This window comes from Hoplias malabaricus, chromosome 12 (assembly GCF_029633855.1).
Source record: "Hoplias malabaricus isolate fHopMal1 chromosome 12, fHopMal1.hap1, whole genome shotgun sequence".
NCBI classification, from domain to species: domain Eukaryota; kingdom Metazoa; phylum Chordata; class Actinopteri; order Characiformes; family Erythrinidae; genus Hoplias; species Hoplias malabaricus.
The window spans coordinates 4,230,489-4,251,741 of NC_089811.1; the positions used below are offsets into that span (position 1 = coordinate 4,230,489).

The 21,253-nt window shown below is 41.5% G+C and overlaps 1 protein-coding gene across 3 annotated transcripts in view; it reads left to right on the forward strand.

The window, feature by feature from the left end:
• itprid2 (ITPR interacting domain containing 2) overlaps positions 1-21,253 on the forward strand; it is a 70,000-nt gene that overhangs the window by 18,701 nt on the left and 30,046 nt on the right. For 2 of the 3 annotated variants that reach the window (XM_066686194.1, XM_066686196.1), the window contains exons 2-4: positions 8,693-8,906; positions 10,159-10,201; positions 16,430-16,479. In XM_066686194.1, the coding sequence (XP_066542291.1) occupies positions 8,726-8,906; positions 10,159-10,201; positions 16,430-16,479 (274 nt within the window). In that variant the 5' untranslated portion in view covers positions 8,693-8,725. Of the gene's footprint in view, positions 1-7,801; positions 7,933-8,692; positions 8,907-10,158; positions 10,202-16,429; positions 16,480-21,253 lie in introns of those variants that run through there. The other variant, XM_066686195.1, reaches the window with a different exon arrangement.

The window sequence follows — 21,253 nt, forward strand, 5'->3', positions numbered from 1 at the left end:
CTGACTCCAGAGTTCTGCGGCTGTTTGAAACACCTGAGCTCTGTTTGAACTGAGAGGGCATGGACACAGTCACGGATGAAGGCATTTGAGCCTGGAGCGAGATGTGGGAACTGGTTCATCCTCTCTTCTGCAGAAAAGAGGTCACGTTGTGTGTGTGTTTGTGTTTATGCACTTGTAGCAGTGTGTGTGTGTGTTGGGGAGGGTTCTGTGTACTCAACAGTTTTAAAAATAGTCCTGCTTTTGAGAAGGATGTGGACCATAGAAATCATTTGTGACTGCTCTGGGCTAATAATAGGAGCAGTGTTTATTCCCGTTAACTGAACAGAAACAGCTGGAGAGCGGTGGGGGAAAACTCGGATGCTCCCTGCTGCCTTGACATCCAGGTGTTTGTCAGAGTTACACACACTTTCACCTCTTGTTTCCCCTTCCTCTGGAGTGACTTGGCAGTCAGCTGTAACAGCTGGACAGTGACACGCCTCTGTTTATTGGAATGTGCTGAATGGCAATGTTTTACACTTGTGACTGAAAGATTGCCTTAAATGAAATCAGTAAGTCACGACTTGTTTGGTGTCTGATGGTGTAGTTAAGTGGTTTACACATGTACATTAGCAATTAGCTTCATGCCCAATACACACCGGAATGATTGTGGATAAATGTATGGGCAAAATCAGAGTAAAAGTACATTTTTGTTAAACAAATCAGCTTATTTCTAACATTGTACGTTCTCATATTTAAGAACCTTAAGATGTCTGAATTGTGTGATCCACTAGATGGCAGTAAAGACACACTCCTGTTGTGAGAAAATCCCTTGTTCAGTGCCTGTGCCCACCAACCCACACACCACGAAACAAGACATCCCAGTCAGTTTTCAGTGTCAGAAACATGGGATAAAACAAGTTTTTCTGTTGGTTTTGTGCTGATTTGTGTAGATATCAGAGACTTCAAAGTTGTCTCTGTTTGTCAGATCTTCTCCAATCATTGTTCAGGACCCAATTTTTTAATTAAAGGGAGGTCAGCGATGTTTCATTAAAACCTCAAACTGTGTTCACTTGTAAAAAAAAAAAAAAATGTGGGAGAATATTTCCACTTCAAGTTCAGTGGAGGAAAGATACAATGACTACTGCAGCCGTCTAAATGCGACCATGCAATAAACAAGAAATGCTCAGTCAAAAAGACGGCTTGCTTTTTATAATTTTTATAATTGATTAAATATTTTGCCCCTTTCCAGGCATTTTGTTATTAAATAAGTACCACATCCAAAATCTCAACTTTTTTGAGTACTTGGAAAGTGACCATGGTCTGGTGTGAGGGCCGGTAGAGATTGACTGAAAAGCTCATTCCTATGCGCAGTTTTGCTTTATTTTTACAGACCTGCAGTATGTCTGGGGAAAAAGGTTACAGTTCACATACCGACCATCACTGTGTCGTCATTGTCCAGTTAAAAACATGTAACTCCCAAAAATAGTAGCTTTACAGGAGAAGGAAAAAGCCTTAACTTTCAGTGGAAGTCAGTGTAAACAGATTTAAATTCCAAGGAATTTTGGAGCATTTCTATTGGTCGGTTCATCATTTTCACCCGGCTGTGACGATATAGACTCAAACAAATTTTCATAGTGTACGTGTGTGTGGTGTGAGGTCGGCTACTGAAAAACATTGTGTACAAAAGCTATTTGTGTTACTTTCTCCTGCTCTTTTGTCATTTTATGGCAACTGTTGTGTAGTAAAAGTTGGCACCTCCTCAGCATCATTGCCGTCAGGACGTCTGCACAGAGCTGACTGGCCGTAGCGTCCGTACCCTGACAACATGAGCACGACCCAGACGTGCATCTACCTGCTCGCTCACGTAAGAAAGTGTATGATCATTTAAACATGCTGTTAGCACAATGCTAATGACACTGCATTAGCCCAAAGGAAGGTGTTGGGCCGGCTGGAAGTGGGATGTTTTGTTCAGTTGATAAGGTTGAGTTTGCTGTAGTAGTGTAGAGAGCTTTGATATCTGACACATCACTGCTGTATTTATTATGTGTTGGCTTTGTCTGTAATAACTTTTGACTCGTTGGTGCAGACGGCCCGATGTTTGCACAGTGGTTTCCGGAGTAATCGCATAAGGAAAAATTATACTTCTCTGAAGGGAAGGAGTAACAATAGATGTGGAGGCATGCAGGAAAGCCGTTCTCTCTCTTTGGCTCCCAGACTCTGGGGGTTTTCATAATATTTTGGTTGCCTTGTCATGGTGGAATGGATAGCACAAACAGCACAGGCAGTGTTCATACTTGAGGGTTTGATTTACTAGGACGTGGGTTGAACGATTAGGGGGAAATGCAGTTATTTTCATAAACTAAGCCCCAAACCCTTAATGCAATGCCAAATGAGCTCTGTGCTATGATATGTTTTTTCAACAAGTGAACACAGTTCTGTGCTTTGGTCAAAACACCACAAAGGTCAAGCCCCACAGCAGTGTTCTCCCCCTGTCTAAACAGCCCTGTTCCTTTAAATGATAACGAGCCACTCGCTGTTCACCCCGACCCTGAGTGCACAGCAGTGAGGAGCAGAAGCTTGGGTTTTTAGCTGTTTTCGCTTCGTTCTCTTTCTTCTCCGTTCTTGTTTTCTCAGTTTTCACTCGGTGCTCTTATTTCTCCACACTTGTTGTGCCTGTCTTTGCCGAGTTTGTGCTGAAGCTCTGCATTTCCAGGTCTCTTTGGCCAATCAGCGCTCTGCAGGGTTTACATGTCACCATATAGTACCTACTCTGCTCCACTGGAACCATAACTGAGCAGGGACTAATGAAGAACCCGGTTCCAGGACCAGAACAAGAGTCGAGTCGTGTAGCACCAGCACTGAACAAGTGAATGTTTCATAATATGTTACCTTTAAGAAACCATTACATTTGAGTAATGTCAGAATGTAAGTGGAACTGTGATGTGAGTGTTATTTTGGTATAAAATCATCTGTTTTCAGCCATGCCTGTGGTATCTGGTACAACATGTTCTTCCTTAAGCTTTATTGGATCTGGATTAGTTGCCTTTAAAAATTAATTTGTGGTGGATCTGGCTGCTCTGCTGAAGATGACATATATTTATAACGTCAGAGCCGAGGAGTATGAGTATTTTCAGACTGACACTTTGTATAAAAAGCTCAGACCTGTGCCAGCGAATCACACTGGTTACAGACACAAAGGTAGAGAGGCTCTCTGTAGTTTTAGTAACCTGTGCTTTACTGACTGGTAGAATGAACTATAGTGTGAATGGTTAAATGCACTGTGTGGTCAGAGGTATGCGGACACCTCTGTGTTCACACACTGAGCTGTGGCTGAGGTATTTCTGATTACTTCAGTCTGACAGAAACAGTGCTTGCTGATAAACTGCAGATTAATACTGGGGTTAACCATCGGCTTTAGCACTGATTTCTGGATTCTTTTATCATTGTTTGCTGCTATCCCAGCTCTCAGGTCAGAGCTGAAAGAAGCGGCTGAATTTCTTCCTGATCCACTCTGAGCTGGATGTGCCCTCGGAGCTTTAACTCATCGTCCACATGCGGATGTTTTTGTATTTTATTGTTGAGGGGAAAATAGAAAATGCCTCAAATGTGAAGAGCAGCTGTACACTCTGGAGAGGGATCATGTAAGATCTCGTGTGTGTGTGTGTTTGTTTGTGTGTGTGTACACAATTATCAATTATAGCTTAAAAATAAATTGTTTATTTATTAAAGAAAAAGAATTCAAAATTAAGGCAAGGCAAGTTTATTTATAGAGCACTTTTCATTTTTCAAGAAAAAAAACCAAAACATTTATATTAATAGCAAGAGTAAAAATCATAAGTCCATTAAAACAATAATAAAAAGACAATAAAAGGCAATACATGAAAAGAGTAAAAAAAAACATGATAAAAGTGATTAAAACAATTTAAAAATGATACATTAAAACATAATATTATGTCCTGACCAAGGACGGTGAAGTCCTGAGTCTTTGAAGAATTTATATCAACCGATACAGAGTTTAGTCTGATGTTTAAAGTTGGACCTCTGTTTTCTTGCTCTGCGCGACAGCGGAAAATGCACCTGAACTTCCACTTTAGATATCAGTCCGAAATTGAAGAAAGTAACAAACATCCACACAATACGACTATACACTTTTGCACTGTCTGCGTTCCTGTCTTACAGTCTAATTGTGGAGCTTGTAAAACTGTTTACATAATTACATAATTTATGCAGTGGGCAATTAGTTTGAAGACTTGTGCTTGTCAGAAGCTGCTTAACATATTGACAAATGTAGACCAGTGGTTCTCAAACTTTTTAATATCATTCCCAATCTCAGACGAAGGAGAATTTCTGTGACCCCTGTCCCATATCACCCCAAAAAATATGGTAATAAAATACACATACAAGTTTACAGTTCTCAAATTTATTGAAGTAACATCGTCTGTCTCTACATCAGTAGATTAACATTATAACTCCAGCTACAACAATAACATTCAAAACTACAGAAAATTAGCCTAATATTTAAATTCCTGTAGATAAGGCAGTAAAATACTGCATTTAAAATGATGTGCAACAGCATTTGATTAACATTAACGTTAGAGACTGAGGCTGTATCCCAAACAACACACTGTGGAACTTATATATTTTCACACTATTGAGAGCAGCAGTGTGCAATTTGGAACAAGGCCAGAGACTAACATTAAATTGCTGCATGTTTAGAGCTCTTTCTCACGACCTGAACACAGCTGATATTAACGTTCACTAACTCTCAGATCCTCCTCTGTTTCCCTAACAGTTATAAACAAGCTGATTTCAGAACTGTAATTATCTGTCTGTTATCTGCGCTCACGTTACTGACCTCAGCCCAGAGCTGGTCAACACTAACTTTATAAACCAGACTCTGGCGGTGAAGCTGATGATTGAAGCAGCTTTATATTTGAGCAGGAGCCTTAACGAATGCTGAAAGAAGACCCACGGTGTCTGAAACACAGCCAAAACATGGTAATCTCAGTGGCGCATTTTCAAAATAAATGTTTGTGGAAAAAATAACATATTTTGGTTCCAGGCAAGCTGTGTTTTTTTTTTGGTCTCTAATGTTCTTTTAGTCTGTTTAAGGGCTATTAATGAATCTGTTGTGAGTGGGTGTTTTTTACTGAGTAAGCTTTATTGACAAAACAGGAAGTCATTAATAAAGATAAAAATGCTCAGTTCTTCCGATTCCCCACACTTTGAGGAATTCAGCTCTAATGAATAAAAGAAGTTAAACTCAAGGACTGAAGGTAGAGGTACAGACTAAAAGTAGAAGTTTGACTGAGAGCAGTGAGCCGAGTTACAGAGACTCCTGTGAATTACAGCTCGCTGGTGTCTGACTGTTTTCTATCAGATGGATGCAGTGTATATTTTAGATTAGATTTTGTGTACTTTTAAAGGGTGAGAAATGCTGGTGTAGTGTTTCACATGTGATGTCCAAACATTAAAGCTATGTTATCTTTATTTATTTTATTTATTTAAAACCTTTTTTTTTTTGCTCTGTTGTAATTTATTCCAGAATGTTCCACTTTCTCAGCTCTGAACTCATTACTGTGTGTGAAAATAAGCCGTTACACATTCTCCATGGCTGCATTGATGTGAACAGGAGTCGGTGCCCTTGTTTTCACACCTCCTTTGGCCTTTGGCTGATATTTTAGTGAATTAAAGCTCAGGAAACTCTCTCTTTTGTAGCAGTATCCTTTTCCTCTCCTGTGTGTTCAGGTTGTTATAAATAGCTGAATTGACAGGGCTCTAAAGTGGATTAAACTTTGATGAAGCAGGACTGTAACACACACATCTAACCGAGAAGAGGCCTAGAGACACTTTGAGCAGTCAGTGTCCATCATGTTTCACTCCCTTTTCTCCCCCAAGTCATGGTTTTCCCTCTGTATCAGGATAAATGACCCGCTTGGCTCCAGTTCTGATTTTCCCAAGTGGAGTGTAGATTACCCAAAGCGCCGTTCAGAGATAAGAGTCCTGGAAACAAAAGCTCTGACGTGGTTCTTGCTGTTTGCTGCACAAACAGATGTTGCTCTGCATGTGTTTGCCAGCTTCTCTGAACCATTCAGAGCACAAAATCTGGCTTGGAATGCATCTGTCATTGCATCTGACACACACATACACACACATTTAAATAAAATAAATAAATACCTTCTTGTATCTACACTCACTCTGCATTTTATCAGCTCTAATGACCGTATATTTCACTACGCTCATGTGGGTGGTGGATCATTCTCAGTGCTGCAGTGACACTGACGTGGTGTTGAGTTAGTGCGAGTGGATCAGACACAGCAGTGCTGCTGGAGTTTTTAAACCCTGTGTCCGCTCTCTGTCCACTCTGAGACACTCCTCCCTCGTTGGTCCACCTTGTAGATGTAGAGTCAGAGACAGTAGCTCATCTGTCGCTGCACAGTGTGTGTCGGTCGTCCTCTAGTCCTTCATCAGTGACACAGGATGCTGTCGGCTGGATGTTCTCCGTCCAGCAGTGACACTGAGGGGTGTAGAAACTGTAGGAGCTCTGTATATACAATAGCTACACAATTTCATCATTTAATCTTGGCCAATTCAGCACCTTCTCAAATTTAAAGCATGCCCTTGTTTACATGTCCATAAAAATGAAAATAACGTGACTGAAAAGCACATCAAATTTTGTGAGTGAACTGTGTCACCTGATTAATACTTTTAAAGAAAAGGTCAGTTTGTGGAGAAAGGAAGGTAGCTCCTTTTACTTGTGTCTGAAACTGATTCTGAAACGATGTACTCAAACTGATTAATTAACAATAAAATGACAAATGGCAATCACTGGGGTCCAATCACCATTAGCCCATTTAAAGCCAGTAAAACAAAATGAACATAAGAACATAAAATTAGTTTATAAATAATCTCAGATTTGGATCTCAGAAGACAGTGTTCCCACATTTTTACACAAATAGATCATTCAGCAGGGTTCAGGAAAAAAAAAGTGGTGGTGGGTGGGGTGGGGAGTCTCAGATAGCACCAGACTCCATCTGTAATCACACGAAGTTTAACATTGACTGGTACACAATGAGATATGATGGACTATGAATAAACAAAGCAGTCACAGCCAGAACATGGTAAGGGATACCCTATTTACATACAGTAGTACAGACATTTTACTGTGCGCAAATGGAAGGTGTGAATATACAGTAAATAATATCTCACAGTGGACATTAGCAAGCATCAGGTTGGAAATGTGCAGAAAGACAAGGCAGTGAGATGGGGTTAGCTGTGTGTGTGTCAGATGGCACACTCCTCAGACAGTGACCCGAGGCTGGGATCAAACCGACACAGACCCTGGAGCTGTGTGTCAGTGACACTGCCCTCACTGTTCATCTCAAATTCATTTCATTTCACACTTTACAGGCGACTCTGCTCTGAGCAGGGGCCCTCAGACAGACCTTGTGTTTGTAGAAGTTTGCCTTTAGTCTGTGTCTGTCATGTTCTACCAGTGTCCCCAACCCTCCGCTCCTTCTTCGCCCGCACAGTGCTGTTTTCCGAGGGAAAAGAATTAGCACGACTTCCTGCTTATTTATGAAAATTGCACTCAAAATAGACACATCCTATTAATAGCCCAGGTCCCGTGAGGACAGAGAGCCTGCAGTTGAATGATAAATCCATCCCTCTGTCCAGGCCTTGGAGAGAAAAGTGTCCGATCTAAAAACAGGAAATGACTCGGCACCAGCTTGTAATCTTTCAGCTAAACAGACGTTTCCTGCTCTACTCGTTTTCTGACTCCTAGCGCTCCCTTCATCTCTTCATTCCACCCCCTCTCCTCACTCTCCACCTCTTTTCTGCATCTCTCCGTCTCTCTGAGCGCATTAGACAGCAGCAGTCATGCCGTATGGCGTTTCATGTTTGCTCAGTGTGCTGTGTTTTACACCTTCTTCGGGAATTCTGTGATCTGAGGTAAGTCCTGCTGCTGTTTCCTTTCTTGTAATGACGCACTGAAGAAAAGACAGGGCTTTGAGTCAACTTGATTCCAGCGTGTCAGTGGGGTGAATGTGAATAAAACTTGAAGTCCTGCCTAAATCATGTTACCTGAAGCAGAAGATGAGATATAGCTGATTGTATTTGGGTGTAGCTGACTGACACATCTGAATAAAGTCAAGGCGAAGTCCTGCGAGTCTGAAGCTTGTTGCATCTTGTGTGATTATGTGAAAGCTCCAGGACAAATGCCTGCACCAAATTGGTACATCATGCTCTTTATTATGAATGCTGTTCTGCATTTTCAGGGGGCAGGGGGCAGTAAGTGGTGTATGTTTTCTGTGATTTCACTTTTAAACAGGTTTATTCTGGATAAGTCCAGCTGCTGAGCCTTGACCCTGTAACTCTGTGCTCTTCTTAATGTCTCCTCAGTTTCTCTGGTTTGATGAGGGAGGATTATGTTGATGATGATTAATGTATTAACTATATGTCCAAACATTTTGGACCCCTGGTCATCAGTATGAAGTTCATCCCAGAGAACATAGTTCCACCGCCTAGGGTTGGGGCCTGTAGGCTCATTTAAATAAATGCATTTAAATTCTTAAAGAAAAGTCTGTGCTTGGTTAAAGATACAGCACAGAAATTACATGTGAGTAACTGGTGAAAGGTTCAATTGCATATTTGATTGGGAGTGTGAGTCTAAATTTCTCTCTCTCTCTCTCTCTCTCTCTCTCTCTCTCAGGTGATGGTTACCCTGCTGTAGTTTGTCGGCAGGATGGAGGAGTGTGAGTTTTCTCCCAGGGGGAGGGATCACTCCCTCAAGCCGGCGAGTATGAAGAGAATGGCCTGGGCTCAAAGTCGAGACTCCTTTGCTCCAAGCCAAGAGTCAGAGAAGAGTCCAGAGGAGCTACTGCCCACACAGAGCACCAGCGACAAGCCCAGTCCAGCTGAGACAGGTACTGTACCATCTTTATATCTCTTTCAATCCACAAATAAGTTTATTAATTTAACTGGATGGATGGCAGTTGTTGTGTTTGAGGTTTCTGATTTGATATTTAAAGGGCACATATTCTGAGCCTTCTCCTGAACCCAATTCTTGCTCTTAATGAAGTATCTGTGACCTGCTTTAGTTGAAAACCCCACAGCAGCGTTCTCCCTCCGTCTGAACAGCCCTGCTCAGAGCGCCTTTTCCTTTAAACAATAATGAGCCGCTCGCTGTTCACCCCGACCCCGAGCGCACAGCAGTGAGAAGCAGAACCTCTGGTTTTTAGCCGTTTTCGCTCTGTTCTGTTTTTTATTTCTCCGCGCTCGTTGTGTCTGTTTTGTTGCGTTTAAGATCGTCTTTTGCGCTCTCACAAAAACAGCGCTGTGATTGGACAGACTCAGACGAGGGGGCAAGGCCATTCTAAAGTCTCTACACTTGATGTCAGACACGGAGCAGAATCAGAACGACTCATTTTATCCCATGTTTTCTGACTCAGGCAGCACACAGAGAACTGACTGCTTGGTCTTGTTTCACATTGTGTGGGTTGGTGGACTGCAGATCTTCATTTTGATGGTTTTCCAACTGAAATAACCTCAGGACAACAAATGTCCATATTTCGTGATTGCATATTTTTGCCTCACCCCCCCAACTGCAGCTTACAGTAAAAGTACCGTAATATAACAGTTTTACTTTTGTACAACAGCAGCTTTTAAATCGTAATAAAAACAGTATATTTGGTCCAATGCATAAATAATTTGTTCATGTTTAGTTTAAGTACGTTTACTTCACGTGAGTTCAGTTAAAATGATTATTTTGTTTACTTCGATTTGGCCGTGTTTAAGCAAACAGTGTAGGTTCACGTATGTTTAATTTGCTCTTAGGTTTTTCTACACGGAGCTGCTGTTACATGTAAATTCCCCTCAGGCGCGATTAAAGTGATCTGTGTAAATATCTTTTTCCACTTCCAAACACAAATGCGGTGGGCACTGGAAGTTGCTAAAGCACTCAACAGCATGTGATGGAGGTTTTTTGTTATTACCAGTGATACCTGTGACCTCTAAGGGTTAACGTTCATACAGATCTCTTTTGTCTTTCTTCATCTTCTGTGTGAATTCTGACAGGATGCTGTGGGTTGTTTAATCCTTGCTCTGTACACTTCCTTTACACGTGTTTGTGTTGTTGTTTTTTTTTGTTAAAACTCTCATGTTTTTGCTGTGTTTTAGGACCAATCCCTAACAAAATAGCGAGCTGGCTGCAAGAGTGCAGGTAGGAACACTTACGTAACTCTCACATTTAAATGCACACAGTGTCCGACGTGAGTTGAATGCCTGTGTTTGTGGTGAACAATGCGGTCTTGTTTTTGTTTTTTGACCCCAGCCCCCTGTTTTCTCTTTCTTCTTTCCTCCTCTCTTTTTCTGGGTGGCACTGAGTGCTTGTCACTGACACGTTGTAAATTTCAGCCTGAGATGAGAGAGGCTTAACAGTTCTCTTGAACAGACTGAGCCGAGATTTCCTGTTCACCGAAGGCATCTCGCTGTTTTCGGAAGTTTGGGAACATTTTGTCGTCTCTTGAAATGTTGCCTTTTAATTAAAGCCCCTGCCAGTGTGGTGTTTGCAGGAAGCCAGCTCTGTGCTAATGCGCTGTGAATATTTATCACCGGCGTGTCTCCCTTGGGTGGGAAAGCAGATAATTCACAATCATTTTTCATAGCTGTCTTTTCAAAGGTGTGCTGGACATGTTTTACCTAACGTTCCAAAGCTTGGAGACACGCCCTGAGTTTGGCAGCTGTGGGTCACACTTGGTGTAAACACAGACAGACTTAAGTTATGAGCCGTTGCAGTTTAGAGTCACTCTGCCCAGTGTTGCGCTGAGGAGCAGTGGATCTGTGAACTCTGCTGCTGCTGAGCTCCATCACTGCAGAGTACGGCTTGTGAAAACACAAGGCTTTCCATCCAAATGTGTTGCAAATATGATGCACAATAAAGAAGTATCAGCAGAAAAAAAAAGCAAAATGAGTCGTGTTTCCATCCACTTCACTTTTGTGATTAAACATCACGTGACGGCTCTGTGATCAGAGAGATGAAGAGATTTGAGTGAGGCAACCAGCCGAAACATAATTCAGAACAACCCCCACCCCCTCCTCATTTCCTTCGCTGTTTCACATTTCCACATTCCACCTTTTCCACCTTTGACGGGAAAAGAAAGTTGTGATATTTAGATGTTTTTCAAATTTTTGTCCTTTTCCATTCAGGTTTTTAGCACAATTTCATCGTTTGCAAAAACTCAGTGTATGTAAAGCACATTGTGTCTTTTTGCAGTGATGTAGCGTGTAAAAATAAATAAATGAAAAACACTCACGCACTCAATAAAGCGGACACGTTTGTGTTTAGCGCAGTCTAAATAGAGGAAGAAGGACAGTTCCTGGATGCTACCTGTTGCATCACAATGCCGCTCGTATGCAAATATACATTTCCAATTAAGTAAAGAATGAGCTGGTAATTAAAGAGTGGGTAATTAAACACTAGTCATATTCTTGTAGATACAGTAGCTGTGAATTTGTGTGTGACCTGAGTAAGGTCAATTGACCCAGTCCGGCGCTGGCAGGGGGTTTATGACGCAGAGCTAATAATCGTCGCAATACAATGCTCCACCCTGTCTCACCATTTCGATGACAACTAAACCCACATGCTGCCAAAGCTCTTAGACGAAAGAATCCGGTGAGAGCTGGACGCTGCAACAAGGAAGGAACAAACTCTACTGATCTGTCTGAACTGATGACGGAGCTGTGTTCAGTCCCAAACAACAACAACTCGCCAATACACCATGAGTAAACACCGCTTAACGTTACCGCCGCCGTTGTTGTGGTTTCCAAAGCCCACTGTTCCCCTTAGAGACGGGGTTTTGTGACGTTACCAGCTACATTTCAGGGGGGAGCCGAGGTAGTGAAAAACAAAGTAGTGACCAAACAGAGAGTGGCGTCGAGTTGGAAAGGCACCAGTTAATAACCCAGATGTGGCTGTGAAGATGGGGACACGATGGTTTGTCCATTCTGCAAATAGAACAGGAGATGCACTATGTTTGTACTGAGTCCATCCATCTTAAAGCGTCTGGTTCCGTTCACCACTTCTGGACCGCTTCTGTCTACCACTACGTTGAATTCCCGTGTTGAAAATCTAGGCTTCCCCAGAAGAACAGTTAAAGAACAGTTTATAAAATCCAGAGGCATCACATCTCTAAAGCTGTCCTTGGAAAAGCTTCAGTCGCTGTTGCTCCTCAGCTGTGAGAGGGGACTGAAGCAGAAGCATCTAACAGCAGTGTGTGACGGACCTGAGCACGACGGCAGTGTAGGGTCTGCTCTGAGCTCATAAAGCAGGGTTATTACACAACGTATAGCAAACACTTCACAGGCTCCTGTTCACAGGCGGCTCATGTTTCAGCTCGCACTGATCTCTCAGGTGTGATTATTTAAGCCCTTGCCCTTTTACAGTAGTTCTAGATTATTATTGTGCTATTGGGGCATATCATGTGGGTCAAAACAAAGCTTACCGTGGCTTAATTTACTAAAACACTGACCTAGAAACCTCAGATTCCCCAGAGAATGTATCTGTCTAACGTAGAACGGGTTATAAACAGCGTTCCCTACCAAACGAATCAGGTTTATCTGTTTACTGAGACGTACGACAGTATTTATGAGTCAGGGCACGCTGTGTCCCTGTAATTATAGTTCATTTATTATATAATTTAAAGAGCTATAATTAAATTTCTATGAGATTTAATGGGGAAGACAACATTTGATGTAAACAGGATAAACTTAGGACTGATCTACATTCAGTGGATAATGTTAATGTCCATGTGACCAGTGTGTGGGAGGAGTTTTTTGGTTGGGGTTTTAACACAGGGGTAGAGCTGAGCATCCATATTCATGAGAGACTGGTTCCAGGAAACATCTTTTTAAAGAGATATTATATTCTCCTCATTGCAATTGTGATGGATCTGTCATAACAATACACACTTATCTTTCTATACTTTTCCTATGGGTTATTGTGAACCTGCAGATTCTCAAGATCCTTAAATAAAACGGAGTACTGTGTGTGTGTGTGTGTATAAGAACTGCACATCCTCCCGTACACTTTAAGTCATAGCTCTCTAGATCACAGATCATCAGTGCTACAGTGTGCATCATTGTTAAAGCAAAAATGACTAGAATAAAGTACATGTTCAGTGCAGATTTTACCCTCGTAGCCTCATTAAACAGCAGTGTGGGGACTTTGTGTGTGATTTGTATGTAGTATTGTGGTGTTTTGTGGGGACTGTGTGTAAGTGTGATTTGTATGTAGTTTGGTGGTGTTTTGTGGGGACAGTGTGTGTATCTGTGATATGTATGTAGTTTTGTGGGGACTGTGTGATTTATATGTAGTATTGTGGTGATTTGTGGAGACTGTGTGTGAGATTTGTATGTAGTATTGTGGTGATTTGTGGGGACTGTGTGTGAGATTTGTATGTAGTTTTGTGGGAACAGTGTGTGTATCTGTGATATGTATGTAGTTTTGTGGGGACTGTGTGATTTATATGTAGTATTGTGGTGATTTGTGGGGACTGTGTGTGAGATTTGTATGTAGTATTGTGGTGATTTGTGGGGACTGTGTGTGAGATTTGTATGTAGTTTTGTGGGGACTGCAAGATTTGTATGTAGTATTGTGGTGTTTTGTGGGAACTGTGCGTGAGATTTGTATGTAGAATGGTGGTGTTTTGTGGGGATTGTGTGTGTGTGTGATTTGTATGTAGTATTGTGGTGTTTTGTGGGGACTGCGTGATTTGTATGTAGTATTGTGGTGTTTTGTGGGGACTGTGTGTGAGATTTGTATGTAGAATGGTGGTGTTTTGTGGGGACTGTGTGTGATTTGTATGTAGAATGGTGGTGTTTTTTGGGGACTGTGTGTGTGATTTGTATGTAGTATTGTGGTGTTTTGTGGGGACTGTGCGTGAGATTTGTATGTAGAATGGTGGTGGGGATTGTGTGTATGTGCGATTTGTATGTAGTATTGTGGTGTTTTGTGGGGACTGTGTGTGAGATTTGTATGTAGTATTGTGGTGTTTTGTGGGGACTGTGCGTGAGATTTGTATGTAGAATGATGGTGTATTGTGGGGACTGTGTGTGAGATTTGTATGTAGAATGATGGTGTATTGTGGGGACTGTGTGTGAGATTTGTATGTAGAATGATGGTGTATTGTGGGGACTGTGTGTGAGATTTGTATGTAGTATTGTGGTGTTTTGTGGGGACTGTGTGTGAGATTTGTATGTAGTATTGTGGTGTTTTGTGGGGACTGTGCGTGAGATTTGTATGTAGAATGATGGTGTATTGTGGGGACTGTGTGTGAGATTTGTATGTAGAATGATGGTGTATTGTGGGGACTGTGTGTGAGATTTGTATGTAGTATTGTGGTGTTTTGTGGGGACTGTGCGTGAGATTTGTATGTAGTATTGTGGTGTATTGTGGGGACTGTGTGTGTGATTTGTATGTAGTATTGTGGTGTTTTGTGGGGACTGTGTGTGAGATTTGTATGTAAAATGGTGGTGTTTTATGGTATGTTTGTGCATGTGGGAGTGTTTTGTGGGGACTGTTTGATACGATATAAAGTTCTGTGTGTTAGTGTGTCATGTACAGCACTGTGTGTGTACGTGTGTTACTGCAGATTAGAGTTTTATTGCCCATTTTTATGGGTTAAACTGATAGGTGATAAGTGTGTTTCGTGGAGCTGTCTGTGTGTATTAGTGTTTTACAGGACACAGTCTCAGCATGTCTCACACACTGGCTGCGTGTGCGGCTGCGGACTCCTGCTGACCTCTCAGCTCATGTGCAGGGCCCGGTCAGGTCGCGCTGAAACCAGATGATCATTTAATCTTGCGGCTTATTGATGGATATCCAATCACAAAAGACGCAAACGTCCAAATAAATGCATGGGGTTGTTTCTTTAAGCGCTGGATCATAACAGCCGCGTTGTGTGTTTTTGGCGTTACGTTTTTTAGAAACGATTGTTTAGTCAAATATTGTGGAGTGGTGTAAACTGTGCCTCCGGGCTCATGTGATCTGGACAAACATACGGTGAGCAGGTGGGGGCTGGAGTCTGAGGCTCTGTGGCACACACTGAGTCAATAAAACATTCCTCTGCTATCGCTACCTGGCCCCTGAGACTCCGTCTTATCAGTGAAAACGTAACAGACACTCGGTGTCCCACTGCTGTGGACACTGGACCTGCAGCTGTCTCTCTCTCTCTCCGTCTCTGCGCTGGAGTTTCATCCTTGTCCGGAGTTACACCGGCCTTGGGGTTGTGTAACATGCACTACACCAGGAGCTGCTCTTAGCCTTGGAGTGTGTGTGTGTGGTGTAGGACCCAGGTGTGTGTGGATGAAAGTTTCAGCAGAAACTGACAGCAGCGTTCTGTAAGTGTACACACACCTGAGAGAGTGTCAACATTGAGCTATGTTAAAAATGCATTTATGTATGATACAGTTTGCAGTGTGTTTCCTCACTGTGTGTGTGTGTGTGTGTGTGTGTGTGTGTGTGTGTTTATGGGTGTGGGTTAGCGTGTCAGTGCTTGAGGATGTGCTGGTCACGTCGTTAAGCCCGAGGTTAAGTTTAAAATCTCATTATAATGTTCAATATGGTGTTTTATGATGATGTGAAGTGCAGGTATGCGCTGGTTTTACGTTCAGTTTTAAAGGACACTGCACTGCGGCGGGGGTTTATGTGCCGGACGGGGGAAATGGAGCAGCTGTGAGTTAGTGGGACGTGTATTAGTGCGTAGTGGGAGTTGTGTGAGGGATGTTCTGTGGGGAGTCGGTGTGATGTATGATGTGATGGGATTGGTTTGTAGGATGGTTGTTAGTGGGTGCAGTATTTGTGTTTTTATTATTTTGTGAGTTGTGTGTGTGTGTTGTAGGGACTGTGAAGTTGTGCATTTTGTGGATATAGGGCCTGGTGATGTTTTGTGGGGACACTGAGCGTGGGGTAGTGTATATTGTGATGGTGTTTTGTAGGGACTGTGTGTGTGATTTGTATGTAGAATGGTGGTGTTTTGTGGGGACTGTGTGTGTGTGATTTGTATGTAGTTTTGTGAGGACTGTGTGTGTATGTGTGATTTTTATATTAGTATGTGTGTTTCGTGGGGACTGTTTGATATGATATAAAGTGGTGTGTGTCATGTACACAAGTGTGTGTGTACTTGTGTTACTGCATATTAGCGTTTTATTGCCCATTTTTATGGGTTAAACCTATAGGTAATGTGTGTTTCGTGGAGCTGTGTGTGTGTATTAGTGTTTTACAGGGCACAGTCTCAGCGTGTATTAATATTGTTGTGAGGCTGTCTGTTGTGGGACACTGTGTGTATGTGAGAGTGTTGTAGGTCAGTGTTTGTGTGTGTTGATGTTTTGTGGGGACGGTGCTGTTGTATTCATGTGTGTTGTGGTAACTGTGGTGTTGTGTTTTCTGCAGGACTCCTCTTGGAGCCTCGCTGGATGATCAGTCCAGTTGTCCATCCAGAGGTGAGTAACTCTTCCACACATTTCCACTGTGTGTGTGTGTGTGTGTGTGTGAGCCGTACAGTGCTGTTCTGAGTGTGTCCTCCTGGACTGAGCCCCTGTTCCTCTGATTTGAGGAGAGTTTAATGATCCTTATCAACATCAATGTTTCCTAAAGTTCCCAAACTATGAAAGTCCTCCTCACTCCCCAACAGTGCAGTGACTAATAGACCTCTGTGTTAATAGCATTCCCTTCTATGGACTTTCTCTGGAGGACTCTCTGAGATCTGCTCCAGTTCTGAACCTCAAAGACTAATCATCGTGCTATGACTGTGTGGTTTATCAAAGCATTTTGTAACTATTTCATAACTCCCAGCAGGCTTTGTGTGTGTATGTTGTGTGCAGCTTTTAAGGACATTTCCGGCCATTGTCATGGTTCAAAGGAAGCTTGTGTCATCATTTGGTGAATAATCTAATAATACCAGCTGCACCCTTTACTCTATATCTATTTATTCTCTTTTATATCAAATTATAAAATATAATATGTTAAATAACCTTTATCAGTTTTGCAGGTAGTGACTCTGTCACAGCTCCAGGGACCTGGAGGTTGTGGGTTCGAGTCCCACTCCGGGTGACTGTCTGTGAGGAGTGTGGTGTGTTCTCCCTGTGTCTGCGTGGGTTTCCTCTGGGTCACTGTCTGTGAGGAGTGTGGCGTGTTCTCCCTGTGTCTGCGTGGGTTTCCTCCGGGTGACTGTCTGTGAGGAGTGTGGTGTGTTCTCCCTGTGTCTGCGTGGGTTTCCTCTGGGTGCTCCAGTTTCCTCCCACGATGTGCGATGTGGAAACAAGCGAACGTTTGAGCGCAGTTGATGAATCAGTTTTAGTGCCTTAACCCATTGCCTCCCATTGCCATAAAACACACCCTCTTTTCCGTGAAAGGCTCAGTAGTGACACAGTATGGAGATGAAATTCAGAAGCTTTTGAGCCAGTAGCTGTGCTTTGTAATTTTTATTGTTAAAAATAGTGTGGACTAAACAGAGATTTCTGATTGGTTGTAAGACAGTAGATTTATGTGATAGAGGTGTGTGATTGCGTTCCTAAAGTAATGAAAGGCTGTTGCTCCAACCACTGTTTAAGGTGGAGCTTTGGGGCGGAGTCAGTTTCTAAATTAAAAGCACAGTGTAATATGTCTTTAAATGAAACATGGAGGAGGTGTAGTGTGTGTTTATAACAGTGCACATGAAACACATGAAAAAACCATCGCATCCACTGTTTAACGTTATTAATCAGTGCACTAATTAGTGTTATTGTCTGCTTCTGTTGTTATTGTTATGACTATTAATGATAATGTTGATATTTCGGATTATTCCGTGCAAATTAAAGTTTTCGTTATTTAGTTAAACTCAGTTTCACATGCTCTCAAAATAGAGAAAGCTTCATTACAGAGAATCAATGATCGAAACAGTGTAATTAGCTTGTGATTTGAACAAACACAACTCTGATGAATGAGTGAAATCTTGTTATTCATCCAATAAAGACTGTCCTGTGCAGAGGTTGAGTAACGTTTTCTCTCTTAAACAATGTGACGCTTGCAATTGGTCCAGAATGTGGCGGCTAAGATTTTCACAGGAACCAGAAAAAACGAAAGCATCACACACCTGTTTTGGCCTCATTCACCGGTCACCAGTCAAATATAAGATGGATTTTAAGATTCTATTAATGCTTTTTAAAGACCTAATGATGCTGTTCTCTAACTTATGTCTTTAGTCTTTTCAACCCATGTTCAAATGCATTGGTTTTAAGATCCTGAGAACGTTTCTGTTGGCAACGTTCTCTGCAGTGGCCCCAAAACCACTCTACGTGAGGATGTCATCCACTGATGATGCTTTTAACAGCTGGGGTATTAATAGGTCGTATATTCTCAGCATCTTTCCTCTTAAATGGTTGTATAGCTCTTCGTTCCAAGTCCAGGAAATACCTTTAAATGTTTTCATTTTAGTGATTTATTTATTTCTATCTTAGTTCTTTCACAGTTTTAAATTGTGCAGGAGTTTGGACTGGACCTGACTTGTCTAACACGTTGTAGAGTAATCAGTAACACCACGGTCACACAGAGGAGATAATACTATCTTTTTGGCATCTTTTACACAACTGTGTGACGGTGTTTACCCTCGCTTCACTGTCCTTTATTATGAAACAGAACTTTGTTCGGCCAAAAGGTGAATTCATCATAAACGAGAAATAAACCCAAACCCACAGAAGTGACCCATTGGAGCAAGTGTTTTTGTTTCTTTCTTTCATGTTTATGGGCTTTTTTTTTCCCCCTGAAACCACAAACGAAGCTGCGTGATCCAATAACCCAGTCCCTATTTACATTTAATCACAGGATCTCTGTAGCTTTGCTTTCACTTTTCTATGTTCAGGAAGCAGGAGTCAGAATGAGCATCTGCTCCAACTCCTCGCTGATCCAGCCAGTCTTCTCCTGTGTACAAATGTTTGGACACACCACGGTCAAAATAAGACCATAGGTTTATCCTCAGGTTTAGGTTTTTAGAAATATTACTACTGCATATAATCTGCGGTGTAAAACCTATTGTTATTTGCTGAGTTCAATTACAGAGAAAAGTAAGGAAGTGATGTTCTAGTAATCGGTGTGGCTTTTTAGGTCAATGGCTGATGTGGAAGAATCAAACACTTTCGTACTTGTTAGAGCTTCTGTTTCTTCTCAGATCTACTGTTTCTTTGTGAAGCGTTGTCGTCTTATTTGCTGCCATCACGATTTGTTTGCATGTTACATGTTTATTATCATCTGATTATTCATATTTGACTCCTTTGTATATCCTTTGGCTTCTTCTGGAGTTAAAGACCCCAGTCAGGAGGTGATACAGGGATGTGATGTGCATCGATGTAAATAAAACATAACTATTTAAAACACCAAATGAATACAGTTACTTTTAACAACCCCACCCTTAGCGCCCATAAACGCTATCATAGTTATAAATAGCAGCAGTTTATATACCATTCAGGCGCCCAGCAAACATGACCTCAGAAGTATTATAAAACTGTGTATCCTGTTCAAACCCAGAGTCAGGATGACTATAGTTTCACAGCGGACAATGAGCAGTGTCACATGTTCCTTTATGTATTATATACATAACCTTCTGCCCATGTGCTAACATTAGACTCAGTTTGGAAGTTTGGCTTCAAGTACGTGATTAGCAACAGTTCGTAACCTGGGGCTCTGGTCCCAAAGGGATTTGTCTGGGTTTAATTAGGTGATTACTAACATTTTTGTGGACTATAACTGTGATTACTACAACTGTGCATCAAACTGTATTGGTTGTACACTGCTATGGCAGCTGTTGCCCTGCTGTTTCAGTCCATGCACTGAAAAAAGTGACATTACGTTTTGTGCATCTTGGTTCTGTTTAAGGGAGGATGATGAACCAACGTGAAAACAATAACTGTTCAACTCTGTTCAGAGCTGTTATTGTGTTACTGATTATATTTACTTATGTAAATAGTGAGGAAATGAACGTGAGGGTGCAGCTGCTCCTTGTGCTCCACTGTTCAGAGCCAGACTCTTGTAGTGGAAACATCTGGTTTGGTATCGTAGGCTTTAGTTAAGAATTTAGTTAATTTTATTGTTCAGCTGTATGTTTGATTGATCAGTGTATGTAGGTAACAGACAGAAAACCAAAGGTGTTTGAGTGTGTAGAGTTAGTCATGTTCATGTCCTGACATCAGGAGTGTTTTGTTTTCACTGGGATTCCACGGAAGAAAAAAAAAAATCCCCATTCACATTTTTCCTGTGTCTTATGATTTCTTCAGAAATCCTGCCTTTTTTTGTTTTGTTTCCTCTAGTGAACATTCAGCTCCTGTTAATGTTAATATTAATGCTGTCAAAATTAACGACTTAACGCACATTCCCCAGTAAACAAGGAACGTCCATGGACGTTCAAAATAGGTCAAAAAGTAGTCTGTCCATCAAGGACATATTTTAAACGTCAATGGACGTCCAAAATCCATCTTAATAAGTTAGTTAAGTGGTGACCAATCGATAACGTCAGTGGACGTCCAAAACGCGTTTTATACAAGTAATTTATTTCGGGACCAATTAATAACGTCAATGGACGTCCAAAATACGTCTAACAGTCGTCTTTTCAATGTCTGTGTTTGGACGTCTTTTCAACTTTCATTTTCAACCTTAAGAGAACGTTGATTAGACGGCAGTCATTACGTTATTTCAACGTTGAATCAACGGCTAAATGTTTACTGGGTTACGCATGCAGGACTTGTTTTTAATGCTAGTTAATCATTTACCAAATTTGATCACAACTGCCTCCCATAATTCACTCTCTTTAGAGTCTGTGGACGTATTAGTGGAATGTAGATATATCACTACTGTGGAGTTCAGAACTCCACAGACTACACCTCATTTATGCTGAAATATGTATTAAATATCATAACTGATTCTCACTCTGACCATTCGTCCTCACTCTGTCACTCTGTGCCCGAGTCTAAAGCTCTACTTGAAACGTTTACTGAGAAAATGAAGAGATTCTAATTCAAAAATCATTAAAGTTACACAGATATTATAATAGTCCCCTCTCGCCAGTTTGTCGTCATATGACACTACACCTTTATCTCCCTCCGTAAAGTCAAGGGAGCACTAGCAAATGTGATTATATAAATATAGTTGTGTTGTGTTGATTAGTGATTCTGTTGTTCTACATTTACATGTTCAGGCTGAAGAAAGAACACTTGATTAATCACAGAAAAGTTTGTGATTAATTAGTTT